Source organism: Scyliorhinus torazame, chromosome 14, assembly GCF_047496885.1.
Source record: "Scyliorhinus torazame isolate Kashiwa2021f chromosome 14, sScyTor2.1, whole genome shotgun sequence".
Lineage (NCBI taxonomy): Eukaryota > Metazoa > Chordata > Chondrichthyes > Carcharhiniformes > Scyliorhinidae > Scyliorhinus > Scyliorhinus torazame.
The window spans coordinates 196,472,728-196,499,206 of record NC_092720.1 but is presented as its reverse complement, the minus strand read 5'-3'; the positions used below and the strand labels follow the sequence as shown (position 1 = coordinate 196,499,206).

Here is a 26,479-nt window from a genome sequence, read left to right as displayed (position 1 = left end):
ATATCAAATACAATAACTTATTAAATATATAACTGAACCAATCTTGTGCTGTATCTTGATTTTCTGTAGATGAATTTGTCGATTCTGTTAAAGAAAACACAGCTAACAAGATATGTTAATTTCTTTCAATTAATAAAGCAACGTTCAGAATAATGACAGTTTTCTTAAGTTGACAGTTCTTGGCAACTTTTTAGCGATACATTGAGGTTTCTTTAGCTGCTTTGATGGCAGCCGTTCTGTTCTGAGTAAGTTCCCTTTTTCGTTTGGAAATTTTCTGTCCCAAGTAAACATCTTTCTGGGCAATTTGTGCTTTGTGAAAGCTAGCTTTGTGACTGTTAGTACTGAGGTGGTTCAAGACCATCCGTAAATCTTTGTCATGATCATCTTTATTGATAGAGGTTATCAGAACATCATCTTCATATTGGATAATGGTGGAAGGCCGAACAGGCAGTTGCCTGAGATTATTCTGTAAAGCCATGTGGTAAACAGTTGGGCTATTATGATACTGTTGTTGATTAACTGTAAAAGCAAACCATGGTTGTAGTTGCTTAGCCAGTGTTGCTGACCAGAAGCCAAACTGGGTGTGTCTTGTTGGTACGTGTTACATGGTTGACCACGAGGTGGAGATGTATTGTAGTGAACATTGTCTACTTCATTATCATCTCTTGAATCCATCCGTTGTTTTTGATAGCATTTTGCCATCCAGTGTCCTACTCTACCACAGGAAAGACATTGTGGTATTTTCTTACGTGATTTTAATGGAGCAAGGGTACATGTTTGTTCTAGCGCTGGTGGTGAAATTGTAGTTACTGCTGATATTCCTGCAGGTGCTGCAACAGCCGCCGCTGGAGCAGCAGGTAACATGGGCTGGATTTGAGCAATAGGCTGCATTTGAGCAGCTGCAGTGTTGAAAGTTGCCTGATTGTGCAAACCACGATCTATCTGAATGCATCGGTCAACTATGTCTCGGTATGTGCCAGCTGTGGCCCAAGCTGGTAAAACCAAATTCAAGGCAGCAGAAACTCCAGGTTTAACACCGGCTATAAAAGCCGTTTTTAATGGACTTAAAGTGCTTGCATCCCATGTGTCATTTTCCTGGTCGAGTGTCATCCCTGAATATTCCATCCAAGTACGTAAAAATCTTTCCTCAAAATCCTGAATATCTTCATTCTTTTTTTGAAAGCAAGCTGTGATCTTAGACCAATTGGTCCTCGGGGGGCGAAATTGTAATAGCCAATTCTTGATTGTTAGCCAACCAGCTTCTAAATTTTGCAAATCGTCTCCAAGGGCAACTTCTACTTCATTTCTAAGGGTTGAACTGATGCGAGTACCTAGCATGATAGTCAGAATTTGTACTCCATCAAATGGGTGGAGACTGTAAATGGCTTGTAATCTGTGAATTCCATCCCATGTGATCTTACCACCCTTTTTAGGGTGTGGAAGACCCTTGGACCATTCGTCAATTTTAGAAGGATCAATTTGTTCGTGAACCCATTGGTGGTCAAATATGTTTCTAGTGATAGGTTCACCATCTTCCTCTATTTTTTTGCTTCCAACTCTAACCCGTTTGTGTTTTAAAGGGGCTAGTCGAATTGCTTTAGTATTTTGTATTGTAGGAACACTATCTTCGTCTGATTCATCCGACAGAGAAAATGATTTATGTTTAACAATTGATCTCGGCTGTGCAATTGCCAATTGTGCCACTAGGTGGGTGGCTTGGACTGCTTTCTGAGTTTGTTCAATCTTTTGTACAGAAAGCATGTTTGTCAAAGAATTGCAATGTTCAGTCATGCTGGTTATATTTCTTTCTAAAACACATCTTTCTTTCACTAACTTGCAATTTTCAAGTTCAATTCGCTCAGTTTTTAATTGCAATTGTCGGTATTTTGACTCCACTTCAAAGACTTGATTTTGGAATTCTGTTATTTGAAAAGATAACTGCTGGAGTTCAGAGGTTTTGTTTCGCAAATCTGTTTTAATTTCATCAGAATGCTCAAGTTTGGATTTTCATCTTGCAATTCTTCAACAACTGCAATTAGTTGCTTTTTAGTGGACCTATACTCATCATCGCTTCGCTCAGTAGTTAATTGCAACTGTTGGTATTTTGACTCCACTTTAAAAACTTGGATTTGAAATTGCTGGAGTTCAGAGGTTTTGTTTTGCAAATCTGTTCTAATTTCATCATAATGCTCAAGTTTGGATTTTGCAACTTGCAAATCTGTTTTAATTTCATCAGAATGCTCAAGTTTGGATTTTGCATCTTGCAAATCTGTTTCAAGTTTGGATTTTGCATCTTGCAATTCTGTTTTAATTTCATCATAATGCTCAAGTTTGGATTTTGCAACTTGCAAATCTGTTTTAATTTCATCATAATGCTCAAGTTTGGATTTTGCATCTTGCAAATCTGTTTCAAGTTTGGATTTTGCATCTTGCAATTCTGTTTTAATTTCATCATAATGCTCAAGTTTGGATTTTGCAACTTGCAAATCTGTTTTAATTTCATCAGAATGCTCAAGTTTGGATTTTGCATCTTGCAAATCTGTTTTAATTTCATCATAATGCTCAAGTTTGGATTTTGCATCTTGCAAATCTGTTTCAAGTTTGGATTTTGCATCTTGCAATTCTGTTTTAATTTCATCATAATGCTCAAGTTTGGATTTTGCAACTTGCAAACCTGTTTTAATTTCATCAGAATGCTCAAGTTTGGATTTTGCATCTTGCAAATCTGTTTTAATTTCATCATAATGCTCAAGTTTGGATTTTGCAACTTGCAAATCTGTTTTAATTTCATCATAATGCTCAAGTTTGGATTTTGCATCTTGCAATTCTGTTTCAAGTTTGGATTTTGCATCTTGCAATTCTTCAACAACTGCAATTAGTTGCCTTTTAGTAGACCTATACTCATCATCACTTCGTTCAGTATTTAATTGCAGCTGTTGGTATTTTGACTCCATTTTAAAAACTTGATTTTGGAATTCTGACTCCACTTTAAAAACTTGATTTTGAAATTCTGCGATTTGAACATTTAACTGCTGGAGTTCAGAGGTTTTATTTTGCAAATCTGTTCTAATTTCATCATAATGCTCAAGTTTGGATTTTGCATCTTGCAAATCTTCAAGAACTGCACTTAGTTGGTCATTAGTGGACTGAAGCTGATGATCACTTTTATTTTTAACAATGATCTCTTGCTGACTGTGTATCTGTCCCGTAATTACCAGGGACCATTTTACACGTTCTGCACCGTGTAATCGTGTGCATTTTCCCCATGCTCTCTTGATATTATTGAAGGACCACTGTCCTCTGGGGATATCATACTTTGATTCAATTTTTTTTGAGGTTTCACATAGGTTAAAATGTCTCCGAGTGAAAGATCTACAATCCCCCAACATATCTTCAACAGAAACATCTGGTATTCCAGCACCCCCCTTGGATGTAGTGGGGAGTAATTTTCTGTCTGCTAAAGGCTCTGAATCTACACTTTGAATTGGATCAGCCATAACTTTTCTTGATCGCTGACTCCCGTTTTATTTTAGTTACTGCAGTGACTAATCTTCCAGTCACGCCTGATAGTCTGACCGACTGGCACTTGATTTATTTAACACTTTTTATTAAAAAATGTTCTTTTCAAGGGTCGAAGTACTGATTGATGCGGCTTTAAGACTTTTAATGGGTGAAAAAGATATTTCTTACCCCAGTCTATCCGTGGGTTCCGGCTGTCTTCTGGGCCTCCTCCGATTATCTCCAAAGCTTCCCGAAGGTTCCCGACCTCCTCCGATTATCTTCGAAGCTTTCCGTCGTCACCTGGGCCTCCGAAGGTCGTCCTCAGTACTCCCCCCCGACTGCCTGACTACGCCAAAATGAAAGAATCTTTAATTTAAGGGAATCTAAATGTAAGAATTTTTAATTTATAGGATCTTAACCTGTCGAAATACGCCAAGTTTGGGGGAAGCTTAGTTGATGAATCAAGTCCTGGCGCAATACGACAAGTTATAAGATTTGTACTATTTATAGACTGTGTTAAGTTGTTCGATTCCTTGTATTATTCGACTGTGTAAAGTTGAAGGAATTTATATCATCTCTGCTATTCGGTTATCAGTAGCACTTTGCGAATACTGGAACTCAGCAGAAATTTGCAGTATAAACTCCTCAGGTGCCAAAAAGAATTGTTTTATTTGTAGTCGCTTGATTACAATTTGAAAGTCATTTAAAAGGCAATTCGTAGACAATTCGAAGCTTTCAGAGAATTACAGACAGGGGGCGTCATTCTCCGACCCCCCGCCGGGTCGGAGAATGGCCGTTGGCCGCCGTGAATCCCGCCCCCGCCCCCACCGAAGTCTCCGAAGGGAGAAAAGTCGGCGGGGCGTTAATGGCGCCGCTGCCGCGGAGAATGTCACGGGTCTGCGCAAGGCAGCCGATTTTCGGCCTGCCGATATTCTCCCTTCCGGATGGGCCGAAGTCCCGTCGACGTGATGACCGTTCACGTCGACGTCAATCAAACCTCCTTTTCATCGGCGTGACCCGGTGCTCCAGGCTCACGCCGACCAGCGAGGAGGTGAGTGACGGCCTGGGGGGTTGGCTCTGGGCAGGAAATGGCGTGGCCGCAGACTGATTGCCTGAGGAGAGGTGTGTCTCGGCTTGTGTGTGTGTGCGGCGGGGGGGGGGAGGGGGGGGGGGTGGTTAGAGTAGGCTGGGCTCCGGGGGAGTGCCGGGAGGGGGTCCGTGCCGGGGTGGAGGTTGGGGGTTGGGGAGGGGGTCCGTGCCGGGGTGGAGTTTGGGGGGGGGTCCGTGCCGGGGTGGAGGTTGGGGAGGGGGTCCGTGCCGGGGTGGAGGTTGGGGAGGGGGTCCGTGCCGGGGTGGAGGTTGGGGGTTGTGGAGGGGGTCCGTGCTAGGGTGGAGGTTGGGGGTTGGGGAGGGGGTCCGTGCCGGGGTGGAGGTTGGGGGTTGTGGAGGGGGTCCGTGCCGGGGTGGAGGTTGGGGGGGGGGGGGGTCCGTGCTGGGGTGGAGGTTGGGGGTTGGGGAGGGGGTCCGTGCCGGGGTGGAGGTTGGGGGTTGGGGAGGGGGTCCGTGCTGGGGTGGAGGTTGGGGGTTGTGGAGGGGGTCCGTGCCGGGGTGGAGGTTGGGGAGGGGGTCCGTGCCGGGGTGGAGGTTGGGGAGGGGGTCCGTGCCGGGGTGGAGGTTGGGGAGGGGGTCCGTGCCGGGGTGGAGGTTGGGGGTTGTGGAGGGGGTCCGTGCCGGGGTGGAGGTTGGGGAGGGGGTCCGTGCCGGGGTGGAGGTTGGGGAGGGGGTCCGTGCCGGGGTGGAGGTTGGGGGTTGTGGAGGGGGTCCGTGCCGGGGTGGAGGTTGGGGGGGGGGGGTCGTGCTGGGGTGGAGGTTGGGGCGGGGGGGGGTCCGTGCCGGAGTGGGTGATGGGAGGGCAAATGAGTTGGTCCACCTGGCCAGGTGCCAGCCTTCAACAGTTGGACCCATGCGGTCCATGCCACCTGGCTGGGGGGAGGAGGGGATATGGGCAATGATGACATGTCGTCGTTCCCCTCCCCCCCACCAGGTCGTCATGTTTTCAGATCATCCAGCGATGTTGGCCGCCGTGGTGGCAGCCGCTCATGTCTATGTTGCCCTGGATGAGGAGGAGGAGGAGGAGGAGGAGGAGGAGGAGCGTGCCAGAGAGGTGGCGCAGGCTGCCGCAGAGGGGCAGGCGGCAGCCGCCCAGGCTGGAGGGACACCTGACCGACAGGACGAGGAGGGGGAGGAGGACGTCGCGGCCCCACGGCAACGGAGGCACCCGACGTCGCCGTGCGGCCACCTGCAGATAACAGGGCCGTGTTCACTAATAGGAAGGGGACCTATTCGATGAACGTACAGGTGGTCTGCGACCACCGCATGATGATCCTGCACGTCTGCGCCCGTTACCCAGGCAGTGTACACGACTCATTCGTGTTGTCGCGGTCATCCATCCCCGGCATGTACGAGGGACGCCATCCCCGGCTGAGGGGCTGGTTGCTGGGCGACAGGGGCTACCCATTGCGATCGTGGCTGATGACGCCTATACGGAGGCCACGCAATGAGGCGGAGAACCGCTACAATGATGCCCATGTAGCGACAAGGGGAGTGATCGAGAGGTGCTTTGGCGTGCTGAAGATGCGTTTCAGGTGCCTGGACCTCTCTGGGGGCGCCCTCCAGTATCGGTCAGATAGGGTCGGCCGCATCATTGTGGTGTGCTGCGTCCTGCACAACATAGCCCAGCAGAGGGGCGATGTGCCGCAGGCAGAGGAGGGCGGAGTGGAGGAGCAGCAGGAAGAGGCCCAGTCCTCCCCAGATGAGGGGGATGGGGGCAATGGTCAGGGCAGACGGGGTAGACACAGACGGGTGGCTGTCCACCGTTACCGGCTGGCCCAGCGGGCACGGGACAGACTGATAGACGCCCGCTTCACTGACTAGATGGGCGTGGGAATCGGGTAGTATGGCCACAGACCGCACACCATGACAACAGCCGACCACCCACACCCCCCACCCATCCATCCACCCAGCACCATCACCCCCCTCCCCAACCCCACACACCCCACCCGCATGCACACCACCCCCCCACTCCCAATTGCCGATCCACCGGCGGCACAACGGGCCGGGCTCACCCAGTTGCGGGTGGACGCGTGTCTATCGCAGGCCATGGAGAATGATGACAGCCCGCCTCCGATGAGCTCCTGGCTCTACATCGTTGGACTATGTCTGACCCATGGCCACAGTACCACCATCCACCCGGACCATCCCTGCATGCGGCTGTGACACTGCAGCGCACGGTCCCGTCCTCTGCCCGGGGGATGTTGATGGCGGCCCAGGGGGAAGGGGGCAGACTCACCTGGGGCTGAGGTAAGACCACCCCTCACACACACACTTGCGCTCAACGTACATGACACCCCCGCACACTTTGGACAGAGCACAAAGGCAGCTTCGGTAGGTGTAACATTGACTTTAATAACCAAAGGAGTTCATGCACGTGCCCTAGCGCCTAAAACTCATCTGTGCCCTGCACCCGTGCCAACTTACTCAGTGTCTAATTGTTTGGCCTTACGGGCCCTTTGACTACGTCTACGTGGTTCCCCAGACGGTACAGCAGAACTGGAGGTGGACTCCTGTGATTCCTGCCCTCTGACACTGGATCCCTTTGGCGGCCGTTTCCTGGGGCGTCCTGGCCTAGATGGGCCAGGCTGCGGCCCGGGCGACTGGGATGGCGAGCTGCCAGCCTGTCCTGCCCGTTGCCCACCCGATGCACCTGGGACGGAAGGGGGGGAGTCCGAGGTGTCGCGGTGTACCGGGACCTCCCCTACAGAGGGAGCCGGGACGGACCACACCACCTCCTCCTCCCTCGGGGTGCCCGATGGCCCCCAGGCCTCTACATGGGTGGGGGATGCGAATGGACTGGCCATCCGACGCGCCCCCGACATCTGGCGCTGCCAGTCCTGGAGGCCCGTGCTGGTATCGACAGGGGTCTGCAGGTTTGCAGCCATGGAGCCCAGGGGGTTGTCGAACCCTGTCTGCGACAGTGCGACGCCAGCTCGCACATGGCCACTGGCGCCGATGCCCTCAGCGATGGCCTGCTGAGACTGGACCATGGCCTGCAGAGACTGGGCCATGGCCTGCAGAGACTGGGCTATGGCCTGCTGAGACTGGGCCATGGCCTGCTGAGACTGGGCTATGGCGTTGAGCGCCTCTGCCATCTGGCGCTGGCACTGGCTCATGGCCTCCTGTGAGAGGGCAGCCATTTCCTGGGCCACAGACGCCGCCTGCACGGAAGGCCCCAGGCCTCGCAAACCGTTCCCCATGTCTGACACCGTCGCACCCATTGCCTCCACCGCGGACGCCACCCGTGCGGTGTCAGCCTGGGTGGCACGCATGACCGGGACCACTCCCAGCTCCTGGACGCGGGTGGACTCCTCCACCTGCGACCGCAGCCGCCGCAAGCCACCCGTCACCCTCTTCGCTCGTCTCCGTGTCGGTGGTTGCATCGGATCTATGTGTGGGTGTGGTAACTGCAGGAACCCGGGATCCATCTGGGCGGCAGATGTTCGCTTGGCCTGGGCTGCCCTCCGACCGCCCGGTCCCTCTGCTGCTCCTACCTCCACCTGCTGTACCGGGACGGCTGTGTTGTGCGCACCAGTGAGTGTACCAGACGCCTCATCACTAAAGTGCCCAACCGTGGTGAGTGTTTCTGCGATGGTGGAGGGTGTTGGTGACAGCAGTGGCGTTGTGTCGTGCTCTTCGTCCCACTCTGAGTCCATGGCACTTTGGGGTGGGGGTTCGTCTCCACCCATCCACTCTGAGTCACTGTCCGGTATTTCGTCTTCCCGGGTAGGGGTGTCCTGGGTAGTGCTGTCCCGGGTAGTGCTGTCCCGGGTAGGGGTGTCCTGGGTAGTGGTGTCCCGGGTAGGGGTGTCCTGGATAGTGGTGTCCTGGGTAGTGGTGTCCTGGCTCGGATGTGACGGGGGCCTGTGGCTGCCCCCCTCATCGCTGGGTGGTCGCTCCCGCACGTGACGGGGGTGTCGTCTCCCTGTTGCTCCAGGTCTCTCCGTCTCCCGTGGTCTCCGAGGGGCATCCTGCGGGCGTCGCATGCTGGAGGGTTCGGGTCTCTCCGTCTCCCGTGGTCTCCGAGGGGCATCCTGCGGGTGTCGCATGCTGGAGGGTGCGGGTCTCTCCGTCTCCCGTGGTCTCCGAGGGGCATCCTGCGGGCGTCGCATGCTGGAGGGTGCGGGTCTCTCCGTCTCCCGTGGTCTCGGAGGGGCATCCTGCGGGCGTCGCATGCTGGAGGGTGCGGGTCTCTCCGTCTCCCGTGGTCTCGGAGGGGCATCCTGCGGGCGGTCTGCATCTGCGGGGATGGGTGCCTGGACGTTTGGTCCTGCGATACACAATGAAGCATGCATGGTTAGACATCAGGCAGTGATCAGGTGATACGGGAGAGGGGGATATAGGGGAGGGGGGATATGGGGACGGGCTGTTGGTGGCTCACTTGCTCGTGGGGCCCCGACCTCTGCATCAGCAACCTCCCGGTCGTCAGGTCCGCCAGCCAGTTCCAGGGCCCTTTCCTCGTGTACGGTCAGTGGCCTCTCATCAGCGGGCCCTCCTCCAGTCCTCACATGCTCCCTATTGTTGTGTGCGCGCTTCTCCTGGGGGGGGGGGGTGGTGGCAGGGGTAAAAGGCAACAGTGTTAGGCAGGTATATGAATGCACGCCATCGGTTGCGCGTGCATTGCAGAGGTTAAGGTTAGGGCTGGATTCACTTGGGGATATGGGGGAGGGGGGATATGGGGGAGGGGGGATATGGGGGATATGGGGGAGGGGGGATATGGGGGATATGGGGAGGGGGGATATGGGGGATATGGGGGAGGGGGGAATATGGGGGATATGTGGGAGGGGGGATATGGGGAGGGGGGATATGGGGAATATGGGGGAGGGGGGATATGGGGGATATGGGGGAGGGGGGATATGGGGGAGGGGGGATATGGGGGATATGGGGGAGGGGGGATATGGGGGAGGGGGATATGGGGGATATGGGGGATATGGGGGAGGGGGGGATATGTGGGAGGGGGGGATATGGGGGAGGGGGGGATATGGGGGAGGTGGGATATGGGGGATATGGGGGAAGGGGGAATATGGGGGATATGGGGGAGGGGGGATATGGGGGATATGGGGGGGGTATGGGGGAGGGGGGATATGGGGGATATGGGGGAGGGGGGATATGGGGGATATGGGGGAGGGGGGATATGGGGGAGGGGGGATATGGGGGATATGGGTGATATGGGGGAGGGGGGGATATGGGGGAGGGGGGGATTTGGGGGAGAGGGGATATGGGGGATATGGGGAGGGGGTATATGGGGGATATGGGGGAGGGGGGGATATGGGGGAGGGGGATATGGGGGATATGGGGGAGGGGGGATATGGGGGATATGGGGGAGGGGGGGATATGGGGGAGGGGGGATATGGGGGAGGGGGGATATGTGGGAGGGGGGATATGGGGGAGGGGGGATATGTGGGAGGGGGGATATGGGGGAGGGGGGATATGGGGGAGGGGGGATATGGGGGATATGGGGGAGGGGGGGATATGGGGGAGGGGGGATATGGGGGAGGGGGGGATTTGGGGGAGAGGGGATATGGGGATATGGGGGACGCTCACCCTGCCTGCTCTGACGAGGTCATTCACCTTCTTGTGGCACTGGGTGCCTGTCCGTGGTGTCAGGGCCACAGCGGTGACGGCCTCTGCCACCTCCCTCCACAGACGCCGGCTGTGGCGTGGGGCAACTCTGCGGCCGTGCCCGGGATACAGGGCGTCCCTCCTCTGCTCCACCGCATCCAGGAGCGCCTCCACATCGCGTGACTCGAACCTCGGGGCTGAGCGACGGCCAGCCATCAAGTCGGGTGTTGCGGTCGGCTGTTCCGGTCGGGTGGGGGGGAGCTGCGCGGCCTTATGAGCCGTCACGCCATGCAGCGCGTATGACGCTGCACGGCGTGAACCACTGCGCAAGCGCGGATCCCGTTACGTCGCTGCTAGCCCATTTCGGGCCGCAGACTATCGGCCCATTTTTATGACGTGACGCAAGTGGGATTTGCGCCGTTTTTTGCGCCGATCGGCGGAGTTTCCGCCGATAACGGAGAATTTCGCCCATTATCTTTCTTTGCTTAGGCAGACAGCTCGAAAGTAACTTTTTAAAGGTCAAAGTCTGGCAATGAAACATGAAGAGAGAGAGAAAGCTAATCTTCAGCTAAACTCAAACTCAAAGTCAAAAGTGGACTAACATCACTGACACAGACTGTTAAACTGACAACCCCCAAAAGACATAAACTAAAATGGAGACTAGAATCAAAGGCAAAAAACACTAAACTAAACACTAAAACAAAACTTAACCTACAAAGACAATACTCACAAAGACAACAAAAACCCCAACCTAACCTAACATGGCCGGGAGAAACTTTTCAGTTATACACTTTCATATCTGTCTTAAGTCATCTAATTACACCCCAATATAATCCTAATTGGTTTGGGTTAGACTCAAACACATTTGATTTGATGGCAAGCCGTCCATCTTCAATGTGCAACATCAGCTTTTCTGACCTAGCTGTTATCTGCATTGTGAACAATGGTGCCTTCATGTTGCTGTGTATTCAATCCCTTGGCCTTGACAATTAGCACAAGACAGTGTCAAATTATCTTGCAACTGTGCTTTTTTTTTAATGTCACACTGTCTTTGAAAATATGCATTTGCCAGAACAACGGACTTCAGTATAAGTGAATTATGCTGTATAAATGGGTATTAAAAGTGGGGCTCAACATTTATGCTTAAACAGCTATCTTTTACCTATACTAGTTGTATTTGAAATACTTGGCTTCTACAGGATTCCCTCCTATTTCACCGCACAATGATTTTGGCCGTTAAAAATTGCCGTTGGGGCTCCTAATAAGAGCCCAAAAGTCCGTTTCAACGGGAGGTGCCGAAACGTGCGACTTAGCTGGTCATCGCTGCACCCGGAAGCCTTAGACTTCATGTATACAAATAAAATGATTATACAATAAAAAGTTGAACATATGATCTAGTAATAAATGGTAAAATGATTATCAAAATTGACATCCTCTGGATTATACACAAAAGCTTGTTGAAAGGGTTAATTTACTTGCAGAGACAAAAAGGGGCGTATAGCTTGGAATGATGCCATTCACATCTTTAAACGTTTAAAAAAAAATATTTGTCACTCAAATGGACTGGGAGTAAAAGTTGGATTGCTGCCAAATTCCTGTTATCAAATGTCTTTGAACGATCTGTTCTTTTGGAATATAGATTTGCTTTTAATCAGAGTTGTTGTTTTTTTTTAAACCAGCTTCCACATTGTTTGAAGTTTTAATTTCCAGACTAATTTTAAACATTTATTTTAAAATATCAAATACAATAACTTATTAAATATGTAACTGAACAAATCTCGTGCTGTATCTTGATTTTCTGTAGATGAATTTGTCGATTCTGTTAAAGGAAACACAGCTGACAAGATATGTTAATTTCTTTAAATTAATAAAGCAACGTTCAGAATAATGACAGTTTTCTTAAGTTGACAGTTTTTGGCAACTTTTTAGCGATACATTGAGGTTTCTTTAGCTGCTTTGATGGCAGCCGTTCTGTTCTGAGTAAGTTCCCTTTTTCTTTTGGAAATTTTCTGTCCCAAGTAAACATCTTCTTTCTGGGCAATTTGTGCTTTGTGAAAGCTAGCTTTGTGACTATTAGTACTGAGGTGGTTCAAGACCACCCGTAAGTCTTTGTCATGATCATCTTTATTGATGGAGGTTATCAGAACATCATCTTCATACTGGATAATGGTGGAAGGCCGAACAGGCAGTTGCCTGAGATGATTCTGTAAAGCCATGTGGTAAACAGTTGGGCTATTATGATACTGTTGCTGATTAACTGTAAAAGCAAACCATGGTTGTAGTTGCTTAGCCAGTGGTACTGATCAGAAGCTGTACTGGGTGTGTCTTGTTGGTACGTGTTACATGGTTGACCACGAGGTGGAAATGTATTGTAGTGAACATTGTCTACTTCATTATCATCTCTCGAATCCATCCGTTGTTTTTGATAGCATTTTGCCATCCAGTGTCCTACTCTACCACAGAAAAGACATTGTGGTATTTTCTTACATGATTTTAATGGAGGAAGGGTCCATGTTTACTCTGGCGCTGGTGGTGAAATTGTAGTTACTGCTGATATTCCTGCAGGTGCTGCAACAGCCGCCACTGGAGCAGCAGGTAACATGGGCTGGATTTGAGCAGTAGGCTGCATTTGAGCAGCTGCAGTGTTAAAAGTTGCCTGATTGTGCAAACTACTATCTATCTGAATGCATCGGTCAACTATGTCTTGGTGATGTGCCAGCTGTGGCCCAAGCTGGTAAAAACAAATTCAAGGCAGCAGAAACTTCAGGTTTAACACCAGCTATAAAAGCCGTTTTAATGGACTTAAAGTGCTTGCATCCCATGTGTCATTTTCCTGGTCGACTGTCATCCCTGAATATTCCAAAAATGTAAAAGTCTTTCCTCAAAATCCTGAATATCTTCATTATTTTTTTGAATGCAAGATGTGATCTTAGTCCAATTTGTCCTTGGGGGGCGAAATTTTAATAGCCAATTCTTGACTGCTAGCTAACCAGCTTCTAAATTTAGCAAATCGTCTCCAAGGGCAACTTCTACTTCATTTCTAAGGGTTGAAATTACACGAGTACCAAGCATGATAGACAGAATTTGTACTCCATCAAATGGGTGGAGACTGTAAATGGCTTCCAATCTGTGAATTCCATCCCATGTGGTCATACCACCCTTTTTAGGGTGTGGAAGATCTTTGGACCATTCGTCAATTTTTGAAGGATCTATTGGTTCATGAATCCATAGGTGGTCAAATATGTTTCTAGTGATAGTTTCACCATCTTCTTCTATTTTTCTGCTTCCAACTCTAACCCGTTTGCCTTTTAAAGGGGCTAGTCGAAATAATTTAGTATTTTGCATTGTAGGAACACTATCTTCGTCTGATTCATCTGACAAAGGAAGTGATTTATTCTTGACATTTGTTCTTGGCTGTGCAATTGCCGATTGTGCCACTAGGTGGGGTGCTTGGGCTGCTTTCTGAGTTTGTGCAAATTTCTGCACAGAAAGACTCAAAAATTTGCAGTGTTCAGTAACGTTGTTTATATCTCTTTCTAAAACACATCTTTCTTCGATTAACTTGCAATTTTCAAGTTCAGTTCGCTCAGTTTTTAATTGCAACTGTCGGTATTTTGACTCCACTTCAAAAACTTGATTTTGGAATTCTACTTTTTGGAAAGATTTTTGGAGGTTTTGTTTTCAAATCTGTTCTAATTTCATCATAATGCTCAAGTTTGGATTTTGCATCTTGCAATTCTTCAACTGCAATTTGTTGATCTTTAGTTATCCTATGCTCATTATCACTTTTATTTTTAATAATGATCTCTTGCTGACTGCGCACCTGTCCCGTAATTACCAGGGACCATTTTACACGTTCTGCACCGTGTAATCGTGTGCATTTTCCCCATGCTCTCTTGATATTATAGAAGGACCACTGTCCTCTGGGGATATCATATTTTGATTCAATTTTTTTTGAGGTTTCACATCGGTCAAATTGTCTACGAATGAAAGATCTATAATCCCCCAACATATCTTCAACAGAAACATCTGGTATTCCTGCACCCCCCCCCCCCTTGGATGTAGTGGGGAGTAATATTCTGCCTGCTAAAGACTCTGAATCTACACTTTGATTTGGATCAGCCATAAATTTTCCTTGATCGCTGACTGCCGTGACTATTTTTTTTTTAGTCCCGTTTTATTTTAGTTACTGCAGTGACTAATCTTCCAGCCACGTCTATGTTAGTCTCAACGACTGGCACCTGATTGATCTAACACAGTCTATAAAAATGTTCGCTTCATGGGTCGAAGTACTGATTGATGCGGCTTTAAGACTTTTAATGGGGGAAAAAGATATTTCTTACCCTAGTCTAGCTGTGGGTTCCGGCTGTCTTCTGGGCCTCCTCCGATTATCTCCGAAGCTTCCCAAAGGTTCCGGGCCTCCTCCGATTATCTTCGAAGCTTTCTGTCGTCACCTGGGTCTCCTCCTAAGGTCGTTCTCAGTACTCCCCCCAGCTGCCGACTACGCCAAGTTGATGGATTTAGTAATATTATTGGACTACGCCAAGTTGTTAGATTCCTACTATTATTTGACTGTGTAAAGTTGAAGGAATTTATAGTATTCCTACTATTCGGTTACCAGTAGCACTTTGCGAATACTGGGACTCAGTCAAAATTTGCAGTTAAAACTTCTCAGGTGCCAATAAGAATTGTTTTATTTGTCTTCTATTGATGACAATTTGAAAGTCATTTAAAAGGCAATTCGTAGACAATTTGAAGCTTTCAGAAGAATCAAAGACATTATCTTTTTGCTCAGGCAGACAGCTCAAAAGTAACTTTTAAAAGGTCAAAGTCTGGAAATGAAACATGAAAAAAGAGAAAGAGAGAGAGAGAGACAGCTAAACTAAAACTAAACTCAAACTCAAAGTCAAAAACACTACGTCACTACAAAGACAGACTGACTAAACAGATAGACTAAACAGACAGACAAAAATGGCGGGGGGGAACTTTTCAGTTATACACTTTCATATCTGTCTTAAATCATCTAATCACACCCCAATATAATCCTAATTGGTTTGGGTTAGACTCAAACACATTTGATTTGATGGCAAGCCGTCCATCTTCAATGTGCAACATTAATTTTTAATTGTTTCATGTCTGCATGTTATGGAATGTGATATTCTGCTAATCTTTACCAGCAAAAACCTGGTTTTAAGCTGGCTTGGCTAATGTAACAATGGAGACTTCATGTTGAGAAAGTTGGAATCAAATATATATTTGATTCAATGTTTTATCCATTAATATGTTTCGGCCTTATAAGCTCTGGAATGTGGTTCACGCTGTAATCACTAATGGCCTGAAAAGAGAACAATAGAGCTTTAGTTACTGGACTCTTGTCACCTCGTTGCCATGGAATTCAGCCCTTGTCCTTGACAGCAGCACAAGCATAGTGTCAAATTGTCTTGCAACTGTGCTGTTTTAATCTATGATAGAATTATGCTGTTTCATGTATCTATTGAAGCTATATGTTTTGAGATGACCTGAGGTTATGGGTACTGAAATCCTCATTTTAAAATGGGTATTTAAAACTGGGGCTTAATATTTATGCTTAAACAGCTATCTTTTACCTATACTAGTTGTATCAGAAATACCTGGCTTCTACAATCTCGAATCTCTGCCGGAACCAACGCCAATTTTCACTGAGATTGCCTTGGTACCTGAGCTGCTGTGGAATGGAATCTCGAACATCTTCTTAATGGCTGCTGTTGCTGGTTGTCACTGTTCTCAGAGTTGTAACTTATGGATTTAACAGTCACTCCTGGGTAGCATGTTTTGTTCTGCTCTTGACATCGCAGAAAGTGCTTCCTTGATGTGCTTTCTGACAAAGGAAGGTTCAGACTTGGAGATAGCTTTAACACATTTATTAAGCTATTAACAATTCTCCTACTTGGATTTGACTCTACTGGTAATGTTTCTAGAGCTACTCAGACTGACGAAGCAGAATGCTACAATCCACGTGGTGGATGTGATGTTCAATCAACCCTGTGTCTGTACTCACTGAGTGTCTCCACTGGAAAGAGACTGAGCATGTGAGATGTGTCCTTTTATACAAGTTGGTGTAATGACCTCCTGTGGTAGTGTCATCTCTATGTGTATTGTAAATGCCCATTGGTCGTGTCCTCTCTTACCGACCTATTGGTTGACTGTCTGTGTGTCACGTCTCTGGTGAAACCCTAAAGTAGACATTGGCTGAATCTGGAATGCCAAATTCTCTGTTCACGCTTGCCGTGAGTCCCACCATGGGTGAGATTAGAGAATTCCGCCCATGGGTTGAGGATTTAGGGACTCAATTGGCCACTGGTGTGCTGACTGCCGTTGCTACTCATTCCACTTGTAAAGATTGGTAGGAATAGTGGTAGGCCAGTAGGTAGCAGGCAGACCACAAGCTGATTTAACTTGCACCACTCTGCTCGTGAAACTCATCAACATACGAAATAGGAGCTGAAGTAGACCATTCAGCCCCTTGAGCCAGCTCAGCCATTCAACAAGATCATAGTTGATTTGCTTGTATTTGATCTTATACGTTTCAATCAAGCCATCCCTCACTCTTCCAGATACAAGGGTCCGGATTCTCCATCCGGTTACAGCAGCGGGATTCTCCGGTCATATTGGATTTTGTTTATTGTCACGTGTATCGAGGTACAGGGAAATGTATTTTTCTGCGAGCAGCTCAACAGATCATTAAGTACAAGAAAAGAAAATGAAATAAGAAAATATATAAATCGGACAACACAAGGTACGCAATGTAACCACATAAACACCAGCATCGGGTGAGGCATAAATGGGTGTAGTGATAATGAGGTCAGTCCATAAGAGGGTCGTTTAGGAGTTTTGAGTCTGTTCGTGCGTGTTCTCAGACTTGTGTGATGTTCGTGCTTGTTCTCAGACTTTTGTATCTCCTGCCCGATGGAAGAAGTTGGAAGAGTGAGTAAGCCGGGTGGGAGGGGTCTTTAATTATGCTGCCCGCTTTCCCCAGGCAGCAGGAGGTGTAGGTGGAGTCAATGGATGGGAGGCAGGTACGTGTGATGGACTGGGCGGTGTTCACGACTGCAGCGCTCACGACTGTGTTGCAGTGAATGGGAGATATGGCTGAGGGCTAAATTCTCTGACCTCGATAGCAACGGTAGCGGGTCAGACTCACAACAGCCAAGGTGTTCAACCTGATCTCCTGAGACGACATGCTCATCCAGGTATAGCTCTAGCTGGCCTCACCTGAACAGCCAGCAATGCATTTACATCCTTCCTTAAAAGGAGTCCAAACTGCACCCAATGTTTGAGATGTGGTTTCAAAGAGCTGTATAACTGAAACATGCTTCAACGCACAAGTGTCTGACGGGGGTGGAAATAATAAACTTCCTCGTGAATCTTGCAGAATATGAGCTCCCCCGTTAAGGGGAAGGGGACCTCTAAACAATGTTTAGTTGTCTGGTATATAAAGCCAGGCAGTTTGGCATTGGCAAGGCAGACCCATGGACCAACCATGTGATGTATACAATAGCTATTGTAAATAAACTAAGGAGTGAATTTTCTGCCTTCCCAGCCTCGTGTTCCTCGGCACCGTGCCGGATTCTTCGTTCCCGCAGCCGGCCAATAGGATTTCCCATTGTGGCCACCCCACGCCAGCGGGAAACCCAAGGGCAGGGCAGGCACTGCCAGTGGAACGGAGAATCCTGCCGGCAGAGAATTCATCCCCAAATTTCTTTGAACAACTTGGTGTGGACTCCTTCGTGATCTTATGGAAATAACATTCTTACCCCTTTCCTCATCAGTGGTAAATGTCAATTTCACACACAGGAGTGTTTAAAACAATAACCTTAATTCAATCTAATTAACCGGAGAGACAGAATCCTTAATTGACCTTTAAATCATCAGGCTTCCGCATTGTATCAAATCTGCCGTGAGATGACATTCTTGCTCCATTGTAAAAAGTAAATCCAGAGTTGCTTGGAATTAGGTAAAATTATGAAGAAATAGTAAGTAACACAAACCAAGGTTCTGCAGTAAAGATGTAAATAATCAGAATTATTTTTAGATCTGCTGGGATTTATAATGCACAACATTGGATCAAGTGCAACAGGTTGCCTGGATTTCCTGTGCCAAGTGAGAATTCCAGGATCATTCTCCTCTGCAGGAAAAGTCTCCAGTTGCTCGATATTGAACTCAAGGACTGGCAGTCGTCACAGCAGGTCATAGGGAGGTTGAGCATTCCCCATGGTGAATTTTCCCACTGCGCACCCCAGGAAAACAGCAAATTGAGATGAATGGGAAGTGTGTGGCCCTCTGGCAGGTTCAGAAGAAGCAGGCAGAGCAGAAATCCTCCAGAAATTAATCCATCTCAAATAAGTTTTCAGAACTGAGTAACAGTGAAGGTGATGTACAAGTGATGCTAATGGAGCACATCCAATTGTTCATCTGTGGTACGGCATTCATTGTAAGAAGTCTTACAACACCAGGTTAAACTCCAACAGGTTTGTTTCAAATCACTAGCTTTCAGAGCACTGCTCCTTCCTCAGGAGAATGAAGACTTCTTACTGTGCTCACCCCAGTCCAACTCCGGCATCTCCACATCACGGCATTCATTGTCAGAGAGATTTCATATCAGAACGGGGAGACACAAAGTGGTTGAATAGGTTTTAAAATAGAGGTAGGTAACATGAAGTAGATTACTTACCCCGAATCTCCACTGGGCTTCATTTCATGTTTATTCACTCAGTGTCACAATGTGAGCCGGTCTTAATTCATGACCCAATATTGTACCATGAGAGTAATCATTGAACACAATCAATATTGGCCAAGGATACATAGTTCTGTATCAGTCTTGCCCCAGCACTAACTGCGCGGGAGGGGATTCTCCGTTGGCTGATGCCAAAATCATGAAATGCGATTGCCGTTCAATCGGCAATCCCTCAAGTTTGCATGGTAAGGATTGTATGGTAAGGATTGTAAAAGGTGTCGGCTTTCAGCTATGTCTGTGCTTTTTCAAAATACAACCTCTCCCAAAGCTGTTGGTTCACTATTGGGAGATCCGGACATGACACCTCCACCTGACAACAGCGTTCATCCTAAATGTCAACATCCGATTAGCAAGGAAGAAGCAGATGTAAATGTTTTAAATATCTTTCACTGACGTAGCTACTGCTGGCAAGACCTACATTTTATTGCCCATCTATAATTGCTTTTGAGAAGGCAGTGGAGGAAGCGTCCTCCTTAAACCACTTCTGTCCATGATTTTAGATACCCCGACCAAGAGTAAAATAACCCACATGGGTCTTACAGGGTGGAAATGACTAACTACCCCATGGACATTGCAGAATACGAGCTCCCTCAATATAGGAGCTGGGAGACTTCGAGCAATGTCTGGCTATGTATAAATAGAGTCAGCCAGCAAGGCACTGATGAGTGTGGAACCAGAAGGGAGCTATATATAATAGTAGTTGTAAAATTAAGTAAGCTTTTGTTTCAATGAACTCGGTGTGGATTCTTCGTGGCCTGATAAAACTGGCGACAAGGATAAAAACTGGATAGCGATCAACGCTGCTGAACCACAACCCAATCTCAGATACAGGTTGGAGATTTTATTTCATCATGCCTCTTTTCGGAAGTTTGGATGAGTCTGATGCCAGAAGGAGGATTGTAATGAGTACACAGTGAATGAGTTCCTTTTCTGGGCCTACAATATTGAAGAGAACGACCGCCAGGTAGTGATATTGCTCAAGTGCCTGTGGCGCGCACGCGTTCAGAGTGATACGGAGCCCAACATACTCAGCAGCAGACTTTTGATGTGCTTGTATCCTTAGTGAGGCTGCACTTTTAATCCTTGGGCCTCCCGCTTATTGTGGAAAAAGGCTACAGCCCCAGTCTTTTGGCCTGTAAGGTTCACTGATTGGGCAGCACTGGTGGCACCAGTAATGATGCCGGACAAAATGGTCCGTTTATGCGGGAATTACAATTTGACAGTAAACACGGCTTCACGGTTGGACCCCTACCCCATGCCCTGCAGAGAGGATCTCTACACAAAGCTTGCAGAAGGGCTTTCGTTCTTGAAGCTCAATATGAGCCACACATTTAGATCCTGCTTCCCACAAGTATCCGGCTTACCGTCAATACGCACAGGGACCTATACGATTATATGCGGCTGCCTTTCGGAGCGTCCTCCGCCTGTGCAATGTTCCTGCGAGGGGTGCTGTGTGTGGCACTATATTTAGATGATGCACTGTTAACAGGAGCTTTAGAGCATGAACACTTGGACAACCTGTTGAAAAAGGTTTTCTGAGGCCGGTGTCCACTTACGATGGGCGAAGTCCGTTTCGCAGGCGAAGGAGGTGGTCTACCTCGACCATCAGGTAGACTGTAAAGGTTTGTACCCCGTGGAGAAGGTGCATGCCATTAAACAGGCCCCACCTCGATAGACGCCACAGAACCCGCTCTTTCCTTGGACTGATTGACTATTATGCCAAATTTATCTCGAATCTTGTGACCAAATTGGCCCCTTTGCACCTCCTGCTGAAGAAGAATCAGTTGGCAGCCTGGGACCAGCAGCAGGAAGCTGCTTTTCGGCAGGTGAAGCAGTTGTCGTCTCGGATGGCACGGTGGCACAGTGGTTAGCACTGCTGCCTCACGCCGCCAAGGACCCGGGATCGATCCCAACCCTGGGTCACTGTGTGTGAAATTTGCACATCCTCCCCTGGTCTACGTGAGTCTCACCCTCACAACTCAAAAATGTGCAGGTTAGGTGGATTGACCATGCTAAATTTCCCTTAAAGTGTCCAAAAAATGTTATGTGGGGTTACAGGGATAGGGTGGAGGCGTGCACTTAAGAAGGGTGCTCTTTTCAAGGGTCGGAGCAGAGTCGATGGGCTGAAAGGCCTCCTTCTGCAATGTAAAATCTATGACTATGAAATGCTGATGGGCAGAGACTTCATAAATCACCTTGTATGATTTGTCCAGACAGAGATGCAAAGGTGCTCCACAACCAGGAACAGCAAGAGCGTTGCCCCTTTCGACGACGACCATCCAGGCACGTTGTACAAGGTGATTCGGTGTTTGTTCAAAACTTTGCTGTTGGTGCCCAGTGGGTCTCCGGAGTTATCCTCCACCAGACAGGATCGGTTTCTTACCAGGTGCAAGCCCAATGTCGGATAATACAAAAGAGCTGGAGCACATTCGGTCCAGGCGACCACGTCTTCGGAGAATACCATGTCCTTGAAAACTTCTTCTCAATCTGCATCTGCTGCCTGAAGAAGCCACAGTGAAGCCCCAAGGGGGTTAGGAGGCCAATATGACTGAGGTAGTTGACTTGGACTTGATAATGGAAATGCAGGAGGTCGCCGATGGGAAGTATTTGGAACCACAGCCTCAGGCATTGCAGCCACCATGATGTTTGTGTCGGAAGCGGCGATCATCTTCGAGATACACATTACCCGATCCCGCACTTCAGGTGCATGATGTCCAGCCAATCACCAGCAGCTTTCCGGAGGTGAATGTTCCCACTGTGGGCACCCCAGAGAAACAGCAAATTCAGGAGAATAGGAAGTGTGTAGCCCTCTGGCAGGTTCAGAAGAAGCAGGCAGAGCAGAAAACTTTCAGAAATTAACCCGTCTCAAACAAGTTTTCAGAACTGAGTAACAGTGAAGGTGATGTGCAAGTGTGCAGTCTGGCATTCATTGTCAGAGAGGTTTCATATCAGAATGGGAAGACACAAAATCTCTTCTATTAGTGTTCTTACTTACACATCTCGTGTAATTTTTCTCACTCATTTAAGCTGCAGACTTTAATAATCGGACACAGAAACAACAGCATTTTGCATTTTTCTGACAAGTTTCAAGTGCAGCAAGACACTTGAAAGCTCCTTGCAATGAGAACATAATGTGTACTGGGCAGGGCAAAGTGGAAGTTGGTTGAATAGGGTTTAAAATAGAGGTAGGTCACAAGAAATTGTTACAGGTGCCAGAATGTGGCGACGAGGGCTTTTCACAGTAACTTCATTTGAAGCCTACTTGTGACAATAGCGATTTTCATTTTTTCATTCAGAAATAGATGACTTACCCAGAAACTCCACTGGGCGTCATTTCATGTTGGTTCACTCAGTGTCACAATATGAGCCTGTCTTGATTCATGACCTAGTATTGCACCATTAGAGTAGAGTAATCATTGTGCACAAACAATATTGGCCAAGGATACATAGTTCTGTATCAGTCTTGCCCCAGCACTAACTGGGGGTGAGGGAGTAATTCCCAAGTTGGCTGATGCCAAAATAGGTTCCGTGGTAAAATAACGGTGGTCGCGATTTGAAACCAAATCGCAATTCTCTGCCATCTCGACAGCAGCATCAATGTGGTCCAGAATACATGGACAGTAAACACCAATGACATGTCGTTAGCAGGCCTGATTAGGTGTTCTCCGGCACCTCCGTGATGCTCCACCTCCGATGGGGCGAGTTCCCGACAGCACGGATCACTTGTTCTTTTAGAAATCGTGAAATCGCTGTGGCGGCTGCTGAGGGAGAGAGTGGTTATGGAAAGCATCTAACATCTGCATAGTTGGCTTACAGCTGTGCCGTTGGCTGGGGGCCTTCTGGGAGGGCCGGGGGGAATAGCGGGGTGTGTGCAGGAGGTAGGCTGTGGGGTTGGGATGGATGGGCACAGAACACCATTGCCACAGCCAGAAAGGCAGCTCTGCAGGCCCCCGACAGCCCACAGTGAACATAGGGCCTGAGGCAACCCCCTTGGTGCCCGCTGGCCCCAGCCAACCCAGCTGAGCGCGCTCCAGTACACTTTTGTTGGGTGGAATGAGCGTATATGGGGATTGCAATGTGTATTTGCGGTTGTAGCTTGTCAGCCTCCTGAGTGTCAATCACAGACCGGGCAAATCCTGCACCATTTTTCATTGGAATCAATTTGTGTTCACTGCTGAATCGGTCCAGGTGCAGCGCCAGTTTTACTGTCGTGAAAGTCAACAAATTCTGCACCAGAGTCAACACTTAGTCTTAGGAATGGAGAATCCCGCCATGGATATTTCATATAACTAGAGTTAAGGGGAGTTTCCATTTGCATATTAGAATGATTAAAGCTTACAATTTGACCTGTGACTGTACTTTTACCGAAGAGACCCTCCAATGAACCTGGGGATCGTTCAGAGAACACCCCTCAGTTGTCTGATGGCGGGACAGCGTCGGGAGGAAGTCAAAATGATCCCAAGGAGGGAAGATCGGATCAAAACTCTGACAGAGCGGTAAGTGCACTCAACACAATTTATTGTACTTTTATTAATTGCATTTGCAATTTTATTATTTAATTCGGCTGCTGAATTACATCATCAGCTAGGAGAACATGAGAACTAGGAGCAGGAGTAGGCCATCTGGCCCCTCGAGCCTGCTCCGCCATTCAATGAGATCATGGCTGATCTTCGTGGACTCAGCTCCACTCTCCGGCCTGTACACCATCTCCCTGAATCCCTTTATTCTTTAGAAAGGTATCTATCTTTTTCTTAAAAAACGTTTAAAGAAGGAGCCTCAACTGCTTCACTGGGCAAGGAATTCCAGAGATTCACAACCGTTTGGGTAAAGAAGTTCCTCCTAAACTCGGTCCTAAATCTACTTCCCCTTATTTTGAGGCTATGCCCCCTAGTTCTGCTTGCCCCGACCAGTGGAAACAACCTGCCTGCATCTATCCTATCTATTCCCTTCATAATTCTATATGTTTCAATAAGATCCCACCGCATCCTTCTGAACTCCAATGAGTACAGTCCCAGTCTACTCAACCTCTCGTCATAATCGAAACCCCTCAACTCTGGGATCAACCTAGTGAATCTCCTCTGCATTCCCTCCAGTGCCAATATGTCCTTTCTCTGGAGCTATTCAGAATAAATGTCAATTATCAGGTCCGCCAGGGGTAGATATCAGTAATTTCATAATATGGGCACTCAGACCATGAACGAGTGAAAGAATCTGTAGGAATTTGATGAGAGTGGTGGTTTACGGTGTAATTCTCCCAGAACGGAAGAAAGTCCCACAGCGAGCCTGTTTAGCTGTGTTTCCCAGTGCTGAGAAACACATGGCTATTCAACACGACTCACGTATAAGGGGCCCGAGGCATAGCCCTGTTATTTACTGCGAGGTGCTCAGCTCTCCAGAACTCCCCAGTATAACGAGAGATTGGGACGGCATTTTTAAATGGAGTCAAGATCTCCGAGGCCCCGCGAAGCCATCCCGACCTCCCCCCTCAGCCACATGAGACTGGATGTCTATCTCAAATATGTAGATTTGCCAAAACGTGATCCCGGCCATTGTCGGCAGGATTCAAATCACAACATCTTGCGAGAAAGCGTTGGATCTTGCGAGGAGCTGTGAGCCAGGTATATCCCGGGAGTGGGATTTTATCTGCCACACTGCGCTGAGGCGAGCAGCTTTCCTGGCGCAGTGTGGCCATTGGATCGCGACCTTATTGTTAATTAATTAATTTCATTTAATAATCATTGTCACAAGAAGGCTGACATTAACGCTACACTGAAGTTACTGTGGAAAAAACCCCAGTCGCCACATTCCGGCCCCTATTCGGGTACACCGAGGGAGAATTCAGAATGTCCAAATTACCTAAAAGCATGTCTTTTCGGACCACTGTGCTGCTGTGCCGCATACTTGAAGTGGAAGGAGATGGAAAATGTGAAGTAGTTCATTTTAGTACGGAGAATGCAGAGATGCAACATGAAATGTACAATTCTGAAGTGAATTCAGGAACAGAGAGATCAGGGTTTATATGTGCACAAATCATTGAAGGTAGCAGGACAGGTGACAGTTCAGTCAATATATAAACCAATATCTTGAACTTTTTCCAATCGGGACATCAAGTGCAAAAGCAACAAACTATGTTAAACCTGTATAAAACATTGGTTTGGCCTCAACTGGAGTATTATTTTTATTCTTTTACTGGGTGAAGGCATTACTGGATAGGCCAGCATTTTTTCCCATCCTTATTGTTCACGAGAAGGTTGTGCCGATCACCTTCTTGAACTGTTGCATTCTTTGTGGTCTCGCTGCACTTAGAGAGGTTACAGAGGATGTTCCAGGACGTGACCCAGTGACAAAATGCTCAGAGGATGTGACCCAGTGACCAAATGCTAAGAGAATGTTTCCTCTCATGGCTAGGTCGCGAAATTAGGAGCAATGTTTAAAAACCAGGGGCAGGTTTCTCAGTCCCACCAGCTCCGTTTTCAGGTGCTGTGCTCTCCCGCCGGCATTGGGATTCTCCATTCTTGCAGCCCAGCCAATGGGGTTTCCTATTGTGGCCACCCTATGCCTTCGGGAAAGCTGCAGGAATGGATGCGCTGCTGGAGAAGTGGACGATCCACCGATGCAGAATCCCTCAGCAGACTTTTCCCATTAAAGTCGGAGGAAAGTATTGAATTTATTTTCCAAGACGGTCATTATTGTTTGGAATTCTCTTCCCCAGCGAGCAGTGGAATTTGGGTGATTGAATATAATCAAGACTGAGCTAGAAAGATTTTTGATTGACAAGGGTGACAGGGGTTATCAAGAGAAAATAGGGAAGTTAACGCCATCATCAGATCAGATTATTGAATGGCAGAGCACGTTCAAGGGGCAGAATGACCGACTCCTGTACCTATTGCTTATGTTGTTACATTCACATTCCTGCATCAGCAGTACTCCAGAATTTGCTGCAAATTTTACATGACAATGAGTAATAGGCAATCCCTCAGTTTGCACAGGAAGGATTGTAAAGGTGTCTGTCAGACAACCTCTCCCAAAGCTGTTGGTTCACTATTGGGAGATACGGACATGACACCTCCACCTGACAACAGCGTTCATCCTAAATGTCAACATCCGATTAGCAAGGAAGAAGCAGATGTAAATGTTTTTAATATCTTTCACAGTTGCACATTCCCATCTACCCCTTATAACCTTTAATTCCTTTGCCGAACAAGAATCCATCTACCTCCGCCTTAAATATAACAGTGCCCCATGTTCTGGACTCACTCAAGAGGAAACATCTTTTCCACATCCACCTTGTCAAGACTTATGGGCAGGATTCTCCATCCCGCCAGCCCCGGTTTCCGACACGGCGTGCCCAGCCGGCAGCGGGATTCTCTTCCCGCAGCCAGCCAATGGGGTTTCCCATTGTGGCCACCTCCACACCATCACAAAACCCGCAGGCGCGGGAGCGCTGACGGAGAAGCAGAGGATCCCACCAACGGAGTATCCTGCTTCATATGTTTCAATCAAGTCACCCCTTAATAATAATAATCACTT

At 48.0% G+C, this 26,479-nt stretch overlaps 1 protein-coding gene across 1 annotated transcript in view; it reads left to right on the top strand.

Moving 5' to 3' along the window:
- The window catches only part of LOC140389406 (uncharacterized), a 77,206-nt gene that overhangs the window by 33,772 nt on the left and 16,955 nt on the right, over positions 1-26,479 (top strand). The window contains exon 3 of the mRNA XM_072473551.1: positions 23,320-23,445. Within this exon, the coding sequence (XP_072329652.1) occupies positions 23,320-23,445 (126 nt within the window). The remainder of the gene's footprint in view (positions 1-23,319; positions 23,446-26,479) is intronic.